General features: G+C 40.5%; 1 protein-coding gene across 50 annotated transcripts in view; it reads right to left on the reverse strand.

Moving 5' to 3' along the window:
* NRXN3 (neurexin 3) overlaps positions 1 to 14112 on the reverse strand; it is a 1517918-nt gene that overhangs the window by 150515 nt on the left and 1353291 nt on the right. For 26 of the 50 annotated variants that reach the window (XM_045016752.1, XM_045016764.1, XM_045016761.1 and 23 more), the window contains 3 exons: positions 10713 to 10802; positions 5277 to 5336; positions 3363 to 3670 (listed from right to left, as the gene is read on the reverse strand). In XM_045016752.1, coding sequence (XP_044872687.1) covers positions 3363 to 3670; positions 5277 to 5336; positions 10713 to 10802 — 458 coding nt within the window. Of the gene's footprint in view, positions 1 to 2852; positions 2967 to 3362; positions 3671 to 5276; positions 5337 to 10712; positions 10803 to 14112 lie in introns of those variants that run through there. The other 24 variants (XM_045016765.1, XM_045016780.1, XM_045016767.1 and 21 more) reach the window with 4 other exon arrangements.

Below are 14112 nucleotides of genomic sequence, written 5' to 3' on the forward strand. Positions count from 1 at the left end.
AGCACAATTCTGGGAGACGAAATGCATCTTCCTTCAAGGCTCCATTGTAACAGACAAGGGTCATTGCCATTTCTTAGTAGCATTAAGTATAGACTCGCCAATGGATTCTGGGCATACATCTCAACTGTTCCTCACTACAGACCCACACCGTCCTCTATCCCACACTCATCTCATGTCCACTGACGTAAATTATTGACATCAGAAATGCTTAATCATAAAGGTGAAGTTATAGACATCACTGATGCTAAAGAAATCTTTCACACATGATGCTTCCAGTAACATGATTTTCCCATGTCCCTCATGCTGGCTAGTGATCCCACATTGTATCCCATGCCTGGCTCTTTACAGATTGAGAAGTGTGACTGTGGGTCTCTCTCTCTCTCTCTCTGTAGATTTAAAGATCTTTCCAGATTTCCTAGGCCCTTTAGATGAACCGCACATGAAAATGCTTGTCGTGGTACTCTAAGTAATTGAGCAAAGAGAGCATCTAGGTGTGGCATTAGGAGTAGAGGATATCTTAGCAACTGTCAAGCCCCTATATACTGCATGGCAAGTTGGACTTAAATACTGCCACAAGTTCCCTGGATTTAGCAGTGCTCTGATATGTTAGACTGGAAATTCTGCAGCAGCTTCATATACATTGTGAAATGTAAAAGCAGCAAAGAGTCCTGTGACACCTTATAGACTAACAGATGTATTGGAGCATGATGCATCCAACGAAGTGGGTATTCACCCACGAAAGCTCATGCTCCCATACGTCTGTTAGTCTATAAGGTGCCACAGGACTTTTTGCTGCTTTTACAGATCCAGACTAACACGGCTACCCCTCTGATTGTGAAATGAAAGTTTTTCAATTACTTAAATAAGAAAATGAATACTACAATCAGGACAGAAGCCCCATACCTAATAGCAAGTGTAGCAACTTTGTAGCTATGTAGTTTTTTATGATGGGCTCGTCAATGTAGTAACTGAGTGCTAATGTGTTCTCTCAGGTGGCTCTATCTTACCCTAGTTGAAAAATGAATTTGCTTTATTAGATTTTTTCCATCTCTTAATCTCTATGGTTGCTAGTGGTGCTGCCAAATTTCACAGCACTAATGATGACTATTGTGAATCATAATTACCACAAGGCTGAAAACCACAGCTGGAGCTGTTGAAAACTACAGCTGGAGAAGCAGCCCAAGTAGAAGAGGACAATTTCTCCCCAACTTCACCACACAAACAATACAACTTAAGCTGACAGAACCAAACAACTCTGCCCAAAGTGGGGAAAAGGAGAGCCATCTTGTGCCATGATAGCAATAAACTGGCCTGCTCCTGAATGTAATGGAAGTACATATTGACTTTTATCTTCCTTTCAGTGGGTTGAGTGAAGTGTCAAGAGTTATTGCTTTAATATCAGCAGAGATGAGGCCATTTGTTGTGGTACGTGTATATCCAGGAAATCACTGCTCTAACCATCTTTTTAGAGGCACTTCTACACTTTATTAAATCTCCTTGATGCCTTTTCAGCACACAGTGGTCTCGACTGGCCTAGTGAACTGCGGTGTAGATTAGGCACGCAGCTTTCTGAGATATTTCTCCTTCAAGTGGGGTAGGATCATTTCCAGCTTTGCTCAGCTCATATAAAGTCCAATTCTGCTCTCAGTTATGCTGATGTAAATCTGTATAATTCCACTGAGGTCCATAAATTATGACAGATCTCCACTGGAGCACAGTAACTGAGCACAGAATTTGGCTCATAGACGTTACTCTCCTGGACATGAAATCATACAATGCCTTCCTTTAAAATTAGAGCTAGACACAGAGAAGAGAGAGTCCTAATTCCTTCACAATTTACAAGAAACATCAACTAGACTTGGGATAATTTCCCCTCATGTAGTTGAGACTTTATATTGCATGCACCAGTGTTTGAGGCTAATAACTCAATTAATCCACCAACCTGCTCCTGCCTGGATTTCTAGAATGCCAAAGGGGCCAGTACAGTGTTAAGCCTTAGCTTGGGTTTAATCACTTTCAATTGAATAGGAGTAAATGCCTCTACAAAGATAATACCTCCAGCATAGCTAAATAGGGGATTTTCATGTTTTCTCATCATACATGACCAAGATTAGATGAAAAATTAAGAGAATGAAAATATAGACAAAAGAATAACCCGTCATTGATTAAACCTTCTGAATCAGTTAGAGCAAGCAGGGGATCTTATATCACCATTTCTGACAGCCCTGGATTTAATTAAACCAGCATTTCCCAAAACCCAACAACATTAATGCCCAAGGAAAGTTGTCTCAAAGAAGCAGATGTAATCAATGTAGGATATTATCTATTTGGACAATAACACACCTCCCTCGCCCCTTTTGCTAATGGAACACTCTAGTTAAAACCATGGGCCAGATTCTTAGCTAGTGTAAATTGGTGTTGCACAGCTGAAGTGAATGGAAATATGTTGATTTTCATCTGCTGTGGGTCTGGCCCCATATATATTATAAAGTCAAATCCCCTTACCTGTGTTATTAACATCATCATAGGTTACTGAAAGAATTAATAAAAATCTAATTCACTTTTCAACATCAGTGTTGGTTGATTAAATTTTTCCCCTTTACTCAGTGTAGACCATGAGCAAACGAGACTGTTGATCAGTTTCTAATCCACTCCACATTCAGGCTCTGACACAAGAACAAAACTGCTGCAATATTTTGGGTTACAAACACTACATCAGGACAGTTAAATCTGAACAAAAAACTGTTTCCAATGGATTTTTTTTAACTCAAATTTAGGATTCTGCTGGTTACAGAGTTTGGCAAAGCTTGTTTTTACAACACGTAAATTTTGGAGGAAACTGATCTGATAGTGCCCCTTTCACATTATCCACTAGAAGGCTGTAAGATTAGCATGAATGGCTCGCTCTGAATGCTATTCTCATTTGCTTTTTTTCCACATTAAGAACTTCACGACTGCAGCAATACCTATGGCAATAATAAACAAACAATAATCTACCCACCTTTAAGTGTAATTTCCACCCCCCACATCAACTTGGAGATAACATGCCCCAAATCATATTTTCATCTACACTGGTAGAGCATCGCTGATATAAATAGAGTTGCACCAGTCTGAGAGTAGAGTTTGGACCCACTATTACATGCATAACCAGTAATAATTCAGAAGTTTCTGCTAGTTCACCAGAGCAGAAAGGAACTCAATTCTGTGTTGGTTTTTACCCTGTACAACCTCATGAAAGTCAACAGAGTTATATGGCCTGTAACTCCGTGCAGAATTTGGTCCCAGGGGCTTAACTAACAGGTTAACTAAACAATGAAGTATAAATAAAAATCCAACCAAATGGAGGAGATCAAATGGCTCACCTGGATGCTGGGTGGCGAGCGGTTTTTTCGGGTAGTTGTGGTGGCCATGGTTGTGGTGGTTTCCATGACAGTGGTAGACATTTCTGGTGGCATGGAGGTTGTGGGTGTTGTTCCGAGGATGGACGGGACTTCTCCAACCAGCCGGACACTTCCGTTGATTTTAATATTGGGGTTGTTCTCTGCTGCCATGTTCAGCACTTTCAAGCCATTGTAATAGAGACCGGAGAGCTGGCCTTGGAAGGGACGCCCTCTGTCTTTCCCTCCAATGGCTATTTGCGCCTGGGTGTTGAAGATCGTTAACTGTCGTCCTAGTGAAGGGGGGTGAATAAATTATTGCCAGACATTTCCCCCCCATTCTTAACCATACACTGAGTCCTGGCCAGAGTGGACTGAAGATAAGAGCAGGTTCCCCAGTGGCAGTGGTGGAGGTTGTTGGGTGGAAATGCAGTGCTGCAAATTTCTGTTTCAGACTCATTAATAGTAGAGATGGGCCTGAACACTGGCTCTAGAACCTCTCACTCTCAACTCCACACGTGCAACTAAACTCTGGGGAAGTTTGGACCCAACCATAGATCTGGATCCAAACTTGGAGACGTTGGCCCACCTTTCATTACAAGCAATGTTTCAATCTGTTAGTCTCCTCTAGTAGCTTTTGGAGACTGAAAACCAACCCAGATGATAAAATCTCTCTAGGCTTAGCCCAATGTATATACACATATATACAGGGCCGGCTTTATGATCCATGGGGCCCGACTGGAATACTTGGCAGCGGTCCGGGGCTTCGGCAGCATTTTGGCGGCGGGGAGTCTGCTCCGGGGCTTCCGTGGCACCGAAGGCCCCCTGCCGCCAAAGACCCCCGGAGCGGACCCCCCCACCGCCGAAATGCCTCCAAAGACCCCCGGAGTGGGGCCCCCTTAGGCACGGGGCCCTCTTGAGCGCAGGGCCTGATTCTGGGGAATCAGCAGAATCGGCGTAAAGCCGGCCCTGCATATATCTCTTTGATCTCTGAATGGTCAGTGGGAAAGAGCATCTGTGAACAGACAGGAAAGGGTAAAATACAGAGATGCTCTAAGAGAAGCTCATCTTTGGACTGCATGGGGAATTTAGAATAGCTGAATGTAAGAGGCTGGGTCTGGAATATAGTTATCAGAAGGGATCAGGAATCTAAAAGTTGGAAACACTAAACATGGACATTTCTGGTGCTATGAAAGAGCAAAGTTCTTTGAATAGTTAACAATATAGTAATTAAAGTGATTAATTCGCACAACGCCCCTGTGAGGTAGCTCAGTGTTAATCCCATTTTTATAGATGGGACTATAGTTTTATAGTTGAGGCCTAGATAGGTTAAGTGACTTGCCCAAGGTCACACAAGGTGTGTCAGGTATGGATTTCATATCATGTTTGCAGAAGGAATGTACCTATTCAGAATGGACCTGAGAAACAGCTGCCAGTTCTCCTAATCCCACAGACCACTCAAGTGACATCCAGACAAAATTGATTCATACATATGGCCCATTTTCCATGCTGCCCTGTGTTGATTAAATTGAAGCCATGATTGTTCTGTCCAGTGCAAATGAAATGTTTGTTATCTCACTCTCTGTGTGAGGTTTTGGGGCATGCCAATGGAATCTGCTGAATTAACAGGGAACCAGACTGGCCAGAGCTCAGGAGGTAATCAAAGCAGAGTCAAAGCAATTATTACTGGACTATTCAATTATGTTTTCCCTCCACCACCCCTTTCTTACAATATGTGCACACGTCCCCATCCCTTCCCTCTCCCCTCTCTCACTCACCACTTTCTTTCTCTAGTCCAACCTGATAAGTGCAGAATGTAGTAGCGCATAGCCTATAACCCACTGTTCATTCCCTCAAAGCCAGTGGTTAAAGTAGATCAAAACAGGAGGGGGAGCTCACCAATTTTGGTGGTCGTCGTGACGGGTCTTGAAGTCAAGTGGTGATGCGGTGTTGCATCATCTTATGGTGACGGGATGGACCATGGGGAAGAGAATGGGGACAAGAGAAGAAATGTATCTGAAAGGAGTTCCTGTCCCCAAGGAGGGCGCTAGCCAGCCAAGCAAAAGTGTATGTGTATGTGTAATGTATGGAGTTGTGGGGGCGGGGTGCACATCCCTAGTGCTCCCCACCCCCATAGCTATAAATATCAACATTTAGACTTGACCAGGATGGAGGATCTGTACCGATGTAAAATCAAAAAATAAAAATGGAGGGAGCGCTGCATCTTTTCCCTAGAAAATGTTGAAATATCTGATGCATTTTCCTGCATTTCAGGAGATTTTAACTTACCAGAAGCAAGTTATGTTCCATTAAAATATCAACAAACATGCACCAAAACCACAGGCCCCCCACCATATAAAACCAAAGTAGCTTATCCCTTCTCCTATCTCAAAGCATACTGGGTTCCTGTGAGCATCTATCAAAATACAGCCCTCTCAAGCCCCCTCTTTGTTTTCAAACACTCCCCTGAGATCTAGTGCAAACAATAATGCACATTTTTGGCATCAAAGATACTGTACAACAGTTTATATTCTTGTGACTTACTGTGTCCCTTGAGTTTTCTTTTCTTCCTTATTTTATGTCACTCCACTCATTCCATTAGTGTTTCAGTTTTCCTATGATTACTTTGTTCCATCTATCACTCTGCTCTGCATCTCCTCTCTCCCATATCTCTCAATTTCCCATTATGTTTCCTCCCATGCTGCCCTTTCCTCCCTCCTCACTCACTTCTATCTGGTGTCACCAGTGCTTAATTTGTGACAGGGCTGAGCTCCAGCACCTCTAGGTTTGGCAGTTCATAGCCCCGACTCCTCAGGGTTTGCCGCATCAGTTATGAAAGTACAAAAATTGCTTGAGCCCCAGCACCTGTTTCATTACAAATTAAGCACCACATTCTTCCTGTTGCCTTTCCCCTCAGGGGGAGTGCCTGGAGGGATAAAAGAGATGACAGGGCCATTTTGCTACACTTGAGATATTGTCCTCCTGTAATGGAGGAAGAGTTGATTAGGCACCAGTTGTTTCCATTTCTATGTGCAGCAGGGAACCAGGGTCTCCTTTTTCCTCTATCAACCTGGAGGGAAGGTAAGGGGGCTGGTGAGGAGGCAGATCTGGATGTAGTAGAGGTAGATAGGGAACATCACTTCTCTTATCAGGTGTTGCTTTCTCCCCTCAGTGGTGGAAGACCCAGCAATTTCCTCAGCCAATCCCCAGCTCTTCCTGCTGTTCCCATTTCAGATTCCCATGTGCGGTGAATCCTTGCTGTCCCCACAAGTGATGAGAGGTAGCTGAGCTCCCCGAGCCAGGAAGATGAAGAGAAGTGGAGTGTTCTCTCTATGCTTTTAGTAGAGGAGGGTAGCTAGACTCCCTGATGCTCTCCTTTTACTTTAACCCATGCCCATAACATCCTTACAACTGTCTAGGATAGCTCCATTTTCTTGTCAGAGACAACGAGTCACCACTCTAATGTTGACACATATTCTACCTTCTTCACCACTTCTCAGTTCTCTCTGCCCTCTAATATTCTAGGAACACCTACCACATGGGCGTGGCCCCATGCCAGTAAAGTATGAACTTTATTGTGTTTTCCTTTTGAATAATGAGTTCTTCTAGTCCAAGAGCTGAACACAATGCATGCAGCTACTACTGAACACAGCACTAGTACTAAAGCTATGCTTGCTAAAAGGACAATCACTTGTTGGGTTTATCTATGAAGAGTCATTCCTAACTCACAATTCTGGTGTAAGGTGTCTGTACTTGAATGAGCATAAAGGAAGCAAGTGGATGAAATGAAAGAAAAACGTCCAAAAGAAGAAATATGCAGAATTCCAGAGCCACATCAGACATCCCTTCTTCTAGTTTATCTATGGCTTGATTCTGCAATCCTTATTCACACTGAGTAGAACTAACTCTCACAAATTGTCCTTTTGACTCCAAAAGCGTGACTCACCTGAATAAGTGCAACTCAATGTGAGTAAGGGTTGCAGACTTGGATCCTTATTTTCCACCTAGCTCTCTACTTATTAGGCTTTTCTTATTAATAGGGGTGGCAGATATATGTTAAGATTTTCAAATTGTTGCGTAAAACTTTGCACAACTCAAAGTTTTATGTCTCTGAATTATTTGTTCACTCTCTTATTTTGATTTCTATGCTCACCAAAAAAATTCAGATGAAGAATTTCCCCCTTTCAGTGTCAGTGAAATCTTAGACGACAGTATCTGTTCCACAACGCTAAGTCAGAGTTTGGGGGCATTGTTAAAAAGCCTAATTCACATGAGCAGGAAATGCTCATGCAAGTAGGACCATTCAACTCAATGAGATTACTCATATGAGTAAGAATTATTTTTGTGAGCAAGGATTTGCAGGATCAATCCTTTTGTCGTAGTGCTTATGGCTACTTCTCTTCCTTACCTGGCCAAACCCTTGAACTCTATCAGGCTCAAATCCATTCTGTTGACCAACTCTGGTCTTGTTATCAATATATGCATTGAGAAGATTAAGCCCAATTCTCCATTCCTTACTCACATGAATAATCCCAATGAAGTCAGCTGTATTCAGGTGTTACTAGGTCTACTCATGTGAATAAAATTTGCAAGATAGGGTGCTTTTTATTAGATTTTTAAAATTCAGTTTATAAAACTCAAAATTAAAAAACAATGTAAACATGAATACTTTTCTCCCTGTATTGGTGACACTGGACAGTAGCTTTAACTCTTCTAGTAGATGAACATTCAGAAAGGTTCTCTATTATATTGTTTCTCCAAGAATGAACTATATGATCATTCTGAATAAAGTGACAGTGCAATCAAATCTGCACCATATCTATGGCAATTTTTTGAAATTCATGCTAATTGAAGATTGTTTAATCTTACCTTATTCATGCCAAGAATTCACACCTGGCAGAGAGCTATTCTATATGCTGTTTCTTTGATCCATCTATCCATCCATCAATTTATCATGCTGTATTTTGATAGCTATTTCACTCATCTTTACAAGGGCTTCTGACAAACGGCTTTCTTGATACATTAGGAGATGGATAGATGACCGGGTGGATGACTGAGTGGGTAAGTGAATGGACGAGTGGATGGGTGAATGGTTACTTATTAAATCTTTCCACTAAGTGGTAACCATGTTATTTAAAAGGATACATCCATCTTGGTATGGTGGAACAAAACTATATTCTATCATTGTCACACTGTCACAGTGCACAATGTCTTTATATCACACCAATTGCCAAGACTCAATTTTCTTTTATGTTAACAAAAACATTCTATATCCTTCTAGCCCAAACATGCCCCATGCTCGGAGTTTGCCTGGGTTCTCCGAGACCAACTAGCTTAGACCCATTGCCCTTTTGTGATTGTCTTTTAACAAAGCATCATCATCCACAGAATAGCAAACCCCAGGTCAAAACTTTGGGATGGTTTACAAATGAAAATGCCTTGGCATGCTTAAAAGCTCAGACTTGGAGAAGCAAGGGCATAAAATAAAGGACTCAAAGAAAAACCAAAAGATTAAGTAAACAAAGCAAGGACAGGTTTCTCAAGCACATGAACTGCATCATGGAGTCAGACATGCATCTGTTTTAACAAAAGTGAGGCAATCGTTGTCTTTAGTGTTAAAGGGACTTTATCAATTTGAAATTACTGAAACAAAATTATCCACTTTTTAATGTCAAACTTTAATTTTTTTAATTGGCTCACGCAAATTAACAGGGCGACCCGTTGAGACTCAATGAGCATTTTCTCAACACTACTATCTCATTCTCTCTTTGTTAGTTGGCTCAAATGAAATGTTCTGTAAACCCCCACTGGCTAAGAGACCTAGCCACCTTAATTGACCTCCTCCCACTGCTCTTAATGGGTTAATATTGCTCTACAAATATTTTTACTATAGTCACACTTTGCACAGGTAGGGCTCCAATCCTGTGTGGTGGGGAATGCTGTCAGCTCTCAGTGAAGTTAATGGGAGCTGAATGTGCACAGCACTTTGCAGGATTAGACCCTTCGCATGACAATATTTTAATTGCAGTTAGCAAAGCTCCTCTAGTCCCCAACACAATTCAGGCTGGTGAGAGCAATTTGCTAAACCCCTGAGATAAGGAAGTGCAAATACAATGTAAAGGGTATTTATCCATCTTACAGTATATTGCTTTTCTTCTTTGGAGTATTTTGGTAAGATCTGTAGTCTGAATCAACACAGAAAATGCTAGATTTGAGTCCAACCATCACCCCCTTTTATCAGCAGGAATTTCTTTAAAGGAAACCAGAGAAGATTTTGTTCTGCTTTTCCTAAACTTCAGGGCATTGCAACTGTCATAAGTTATTTTTAGCATCACTTTTAGGCTGCAAGGAGGAGATATGATTGTGTCTTAATCTCCAATATATCATCAAGGGCCTGATCCAAAGCCCAATGAAGTCAATGTGACTAATTCCATTGGCTTTAACAGGCTTTGAAATAGGTCTTAAGTGCATGAAATAATTTCCACCCCTCCACAAATTACTGGTATAGAACCAGATTCTAGGCACTTATAGACCCCATTTCAGCAAATCCCTTAAGCACATGCTTAAATCTCTGAAGTCAAGGGGAGTCAAGCATGTGCTTATGTGCTTTGATGAACTGGGGCCGTATGCCCATACATGGAAATCTATAGGGCTGCTTTGGGTGTAAGTTAGAGAAGAATTTGTCCCATAAATCACTAAAATCAAATAAGAAAAATGTTAAAACTGCACTTTAAAACCCTTCAAGTTTAACATAAAAAGACAGAACAATCTGTCTCTGTCTCCTTTATTTTAGTTTAAATGAAAATGTTAAAAAAATGTTTTCCCTACAACATTTTTTAAAATTGTTAATTATGTGAAAACAATTAGGAGACATGCAGCTGTAACTGCTAGCCACACTAATGAAAGAAAAATCTTACACGACGCGGTTTAACAACTGGGTTTGAAAAAACTTTTAAGAAAACTTTGATAATAAAAATATAGACGTAGTTTAAAAACAAATTAAAACAGGAAGATCATGCAGTGGTTAAATTGCCATAATACATGTTGTTGCATTTTGTTTTGTTTTAAGTGGTTCCTGAATTTTTGCTTGTTTGTTTATCGTTACTTTTGATAGCAAGCTTAGAATTCCGTCCCTTTAACTTCATTTTAATAGCAATGTATTATAGCATGATTTATCAACATATGGCAGGTGGATGCTGACACAAATTATAATGAAAATTAAAACAGTCATTTATGCAGCAGGCGATTATCATTTAAGAAACATTTATTTGCAGGCTTTAAAAATGAGGGTTTAGAATCAAATGGGTTTAAAATGAAACTTTTAACGACTGTTACCTTTTTCCTGCAGCCACTCTTCTACGGGCCGGTTATATTTGAAGGGGATTTTCTGTTTTACCATTTGGAACCGCTCATTATCAGTGTTGCCTTTAAAGTTTAAAACACAGCTTAAAAAAACAATCTGAAAAGTCAATGAAATCATTAAAAAACATCCTAGATTTTTTTTTGGTTTTATGAATTTATTTAATATAAATAAATGTATATATATAGAAAGAGAGCTTTATCTTCTTTAATGAGGTGGAGAAAAGCTATTCATTCATTGCCTGGAATTCTGGAAGGATCGAAGTGTTTAAATCTTAAGAAAAAGATCTCGCCACAAATATCCAATTTGCAATGTGAGACACTGGGCAACTTGGTGATGTAGGCTGAAAATTTTGAAAAATGTTATGGTCAGAGTGTAACACTGATGGCAATATATGTGGTACAAGATGTCAATTGCACAGGCACGTAGCCTCGGGTGACGTTCTGGACCCTCTTCTAGTTGGTAGGGGAGAAGGTGGATGGGTGGGTGGGAGGGGGAGGTATGTGGGGAAGGAGTGGAATACATATGGAAAGAGAGAAAAGGGACAGATTTGAGGCAAGAGATGTCAAAAGGACACAGCGGAAACAAACTAAGAGGGTCATAGGATGTGGGGAGACAGGAAACATGGGAGGGAAAACAGGAAAGGGAAGGACATAGCAACCAAACCTCCATAAAGGCTTGTGCCTACTTACCCAAGGCTTGGGCCTGCACCCATTGAAGTCAACGGGAGTTTTGCAAACAAGACGGTCCAACGTGGTGTATTTTAAGGTTAGGGTGAGGGTCATAAAGTACAATATAAATAATAAGATGGGCTTAAACCAAACTGTGCATTTGAACTCCCAGAACCTCATGGTTGAGCCCAATCTCCAACACAGGGGAGCAATCAGAGTTTTACTCATTGTTTCTTCTTCTTCTTCTCCAGCCACAGACACACTGTTATTTTTGATTTACTGTTTTATTTATGTTAAGACAATTTGATCAAATAAATGGAGTCAAATGGTTCAAGATCAATCTCTGACGCTTTTGTTTAGGGCTGAAATGCACATACAAAGCAAAAGACCTTCATTAAAAAAATATGATAGCAAGCTGGGATAAGAGCTCATCTCACTGAATTAACACTATTGTAAACTGTAGTGCTATTGCTTGCTTGTTTTAAAGAAACCTAAGTCCAGGAATCAGTAACCAACCTCATGCCTTGGGGTGTGTTTGTTTCTAAATGCCACATACCCATCTGTGGTATAAGATAAAGAAGGAATCAGTTAAAATGACTTCATATGTATTTGTTTATTTCAAATCAAATGCTAGACTCTGGTATGGCAATATAAAAACAGGACATTGAAAAATGTGTGACTAACAGCTGGCAAGATGCCCCACCCACTTAACAGCAGATGCCACCATAAGGGAAGCAGTGACTGTTAAATCACACATGCTCCATAATCCTTCCTGGGCATGTGTAGCTTGGAAATGCTAACTGAGTAATGTACTAGCTGCCCTCTGCAGGATAAAATCAGGTAGAAGTGGTTTTCACCAACTACTGTCTGGGAGAGGGGGAGCTACTGTGATAGACATTAACAGGACTTAATTTGACAAAAAATCATGTTTGATATAGCGTAGAAGTAACAGTAAAAAAGATTTATTAAAAAAATTAGCTGCATTTCCTTAAATTCAGAGGTAAAGCAGAAAACAACTTGGATTTGGTTAACACCTCTGGTCAGAACACTTAACATGCAAAAGTCTGGTTGCTAGGTTGGAGCAAAGGACAGACTCACAGCCAGTTGGGCATGAAAAAATCTGTTATGGGAAGATGACTGAGTTAATTCCCTATAGTGACCCTGGAAAGTTAGCCATTTCTCTTCTTCCCTGAAGGAAGTCCATTGTGGGCAAGTGTCCTTTCACAAGACTGCTATGAATACTTCTCTATGGAAGAAACATCCAATTAAGTAGTGGGCTGACACACAGTGCTCTTTGCTGTATATGCTCCTCTATCCTAGTCTCAGGTGCCTGCCAACCGTGACTAGCTTCTTTGACTAAACTGGAAAGGTAAAATAAAATATTGGAAATGCACTCTATCAATCATGTTTCATATCACATTAGGAATGTACCATGGTGCCTCGGAATGACTGCAGAGACTGTCAGTTATCTGTATGCATATTCCCTGCACGCCTAAATCATATCAACACCAATAAAGAGTTCAAAAGTCAGTTCTTTACTTTTATGATCATATCTTCATGAACTGACATCTTAAGCCACATTCAATACTGGGACTGGGAAATGACTTGAGGAAGTGCTGAGAATATATGTACAAGAAACTAAACTAAACAGAAAAATATTCAGCAACAGACCGAGTTTTATGTCTTTACATTAATAAGCATCTGCTGATTAATACAGACTGAGGTCATGGTCTTAATGCTTCTTTGTCAATCCTGGAAGCCAGGTGTTTCTTCAATTTCTTGTTCTAACAGATAAACTCCTCTTTTGAAAGTCCTCATGCTGGTGGGGCAACTCATACTAAGTCAAGGATGGTAAAGTATGGACCCCCGTGGAGAACTGGGGGAAAATGGTCTTGCTGTCCTTGGAAGAATAGCAGCAATGATGGATGTAGACATAATACACTATGGACACAATTCATTTCTTGGTGCAACATTTCTTATGACCAATTAGTAAGGCATTTTGGTTCTTCATCAGGCCTTTCATCAATGCACTATTCCTTTCTACTCTACAGAATTTGCTCTGTTAATAATTATGTTTGTCTTCCTTAAGGGAAATTTGGTTTGCTGCTGCCAAAAAGTTTTCTCTGAGAAAGGACCGAGAGTGTACTGAGAGCCTGATACTATATCTATCTATGCTACAGAGGCAATAAGAATTTAGGATGTCAATAGGAGTTGAAGTTAAAATTGTATGATTTGACCAGATATAAATTTGCCAAAATCTGAGGGGTGCAAAGCAATTGCAACTCTCATATGGCTACATAAATTCTGAAATCCTTACTTTTTACTGACTCCTTATTAGGGAAAACTCCCATTGACTTAAGTCAGAGCTGACTCAGTTTTTACTCAGGAAACTTTCCAATAAAGACAATGGGAGTTTTCCCAGAATAAGGAGTACGGATCTCAGGATTTAGCCCAGTGGTAGTTACAGGTGCTCAGGACCTCTTTCCTTTTGCCCCAACAATAATGTATATTTCTGTTTTGCGGGGAGTGACTGAAAAAGAGGAAGAAAAATTACAGTCATATGAAATCTCCCTAATGCAGGGCACGTTAGGCTAAGACAATTAGGTCAAGCCAGTGTTGGAAGACTCTACACTGCTACGAAATTTGATTTTCTGCTCTCCCACTTAAATCATCTTGTGCTTCAAATATCTTCAGCAAGGTAGGA

Source organism: Mauremys mutica, chromosome 4 (assembly GCF_020497125.1).
Source record: "Mauremys mutica isolate MM-2020 ecotype Southern chromosome 4, ASM2049712v1, whole genome shotgun sequence".
In the NCBI taxonomy this organism is placed as follows: domain Eukaryota; kingdom Metazoa; phylum Chordata; order Testudines; family Geoemydidae; genus Mauremys; species Mauremys mutica.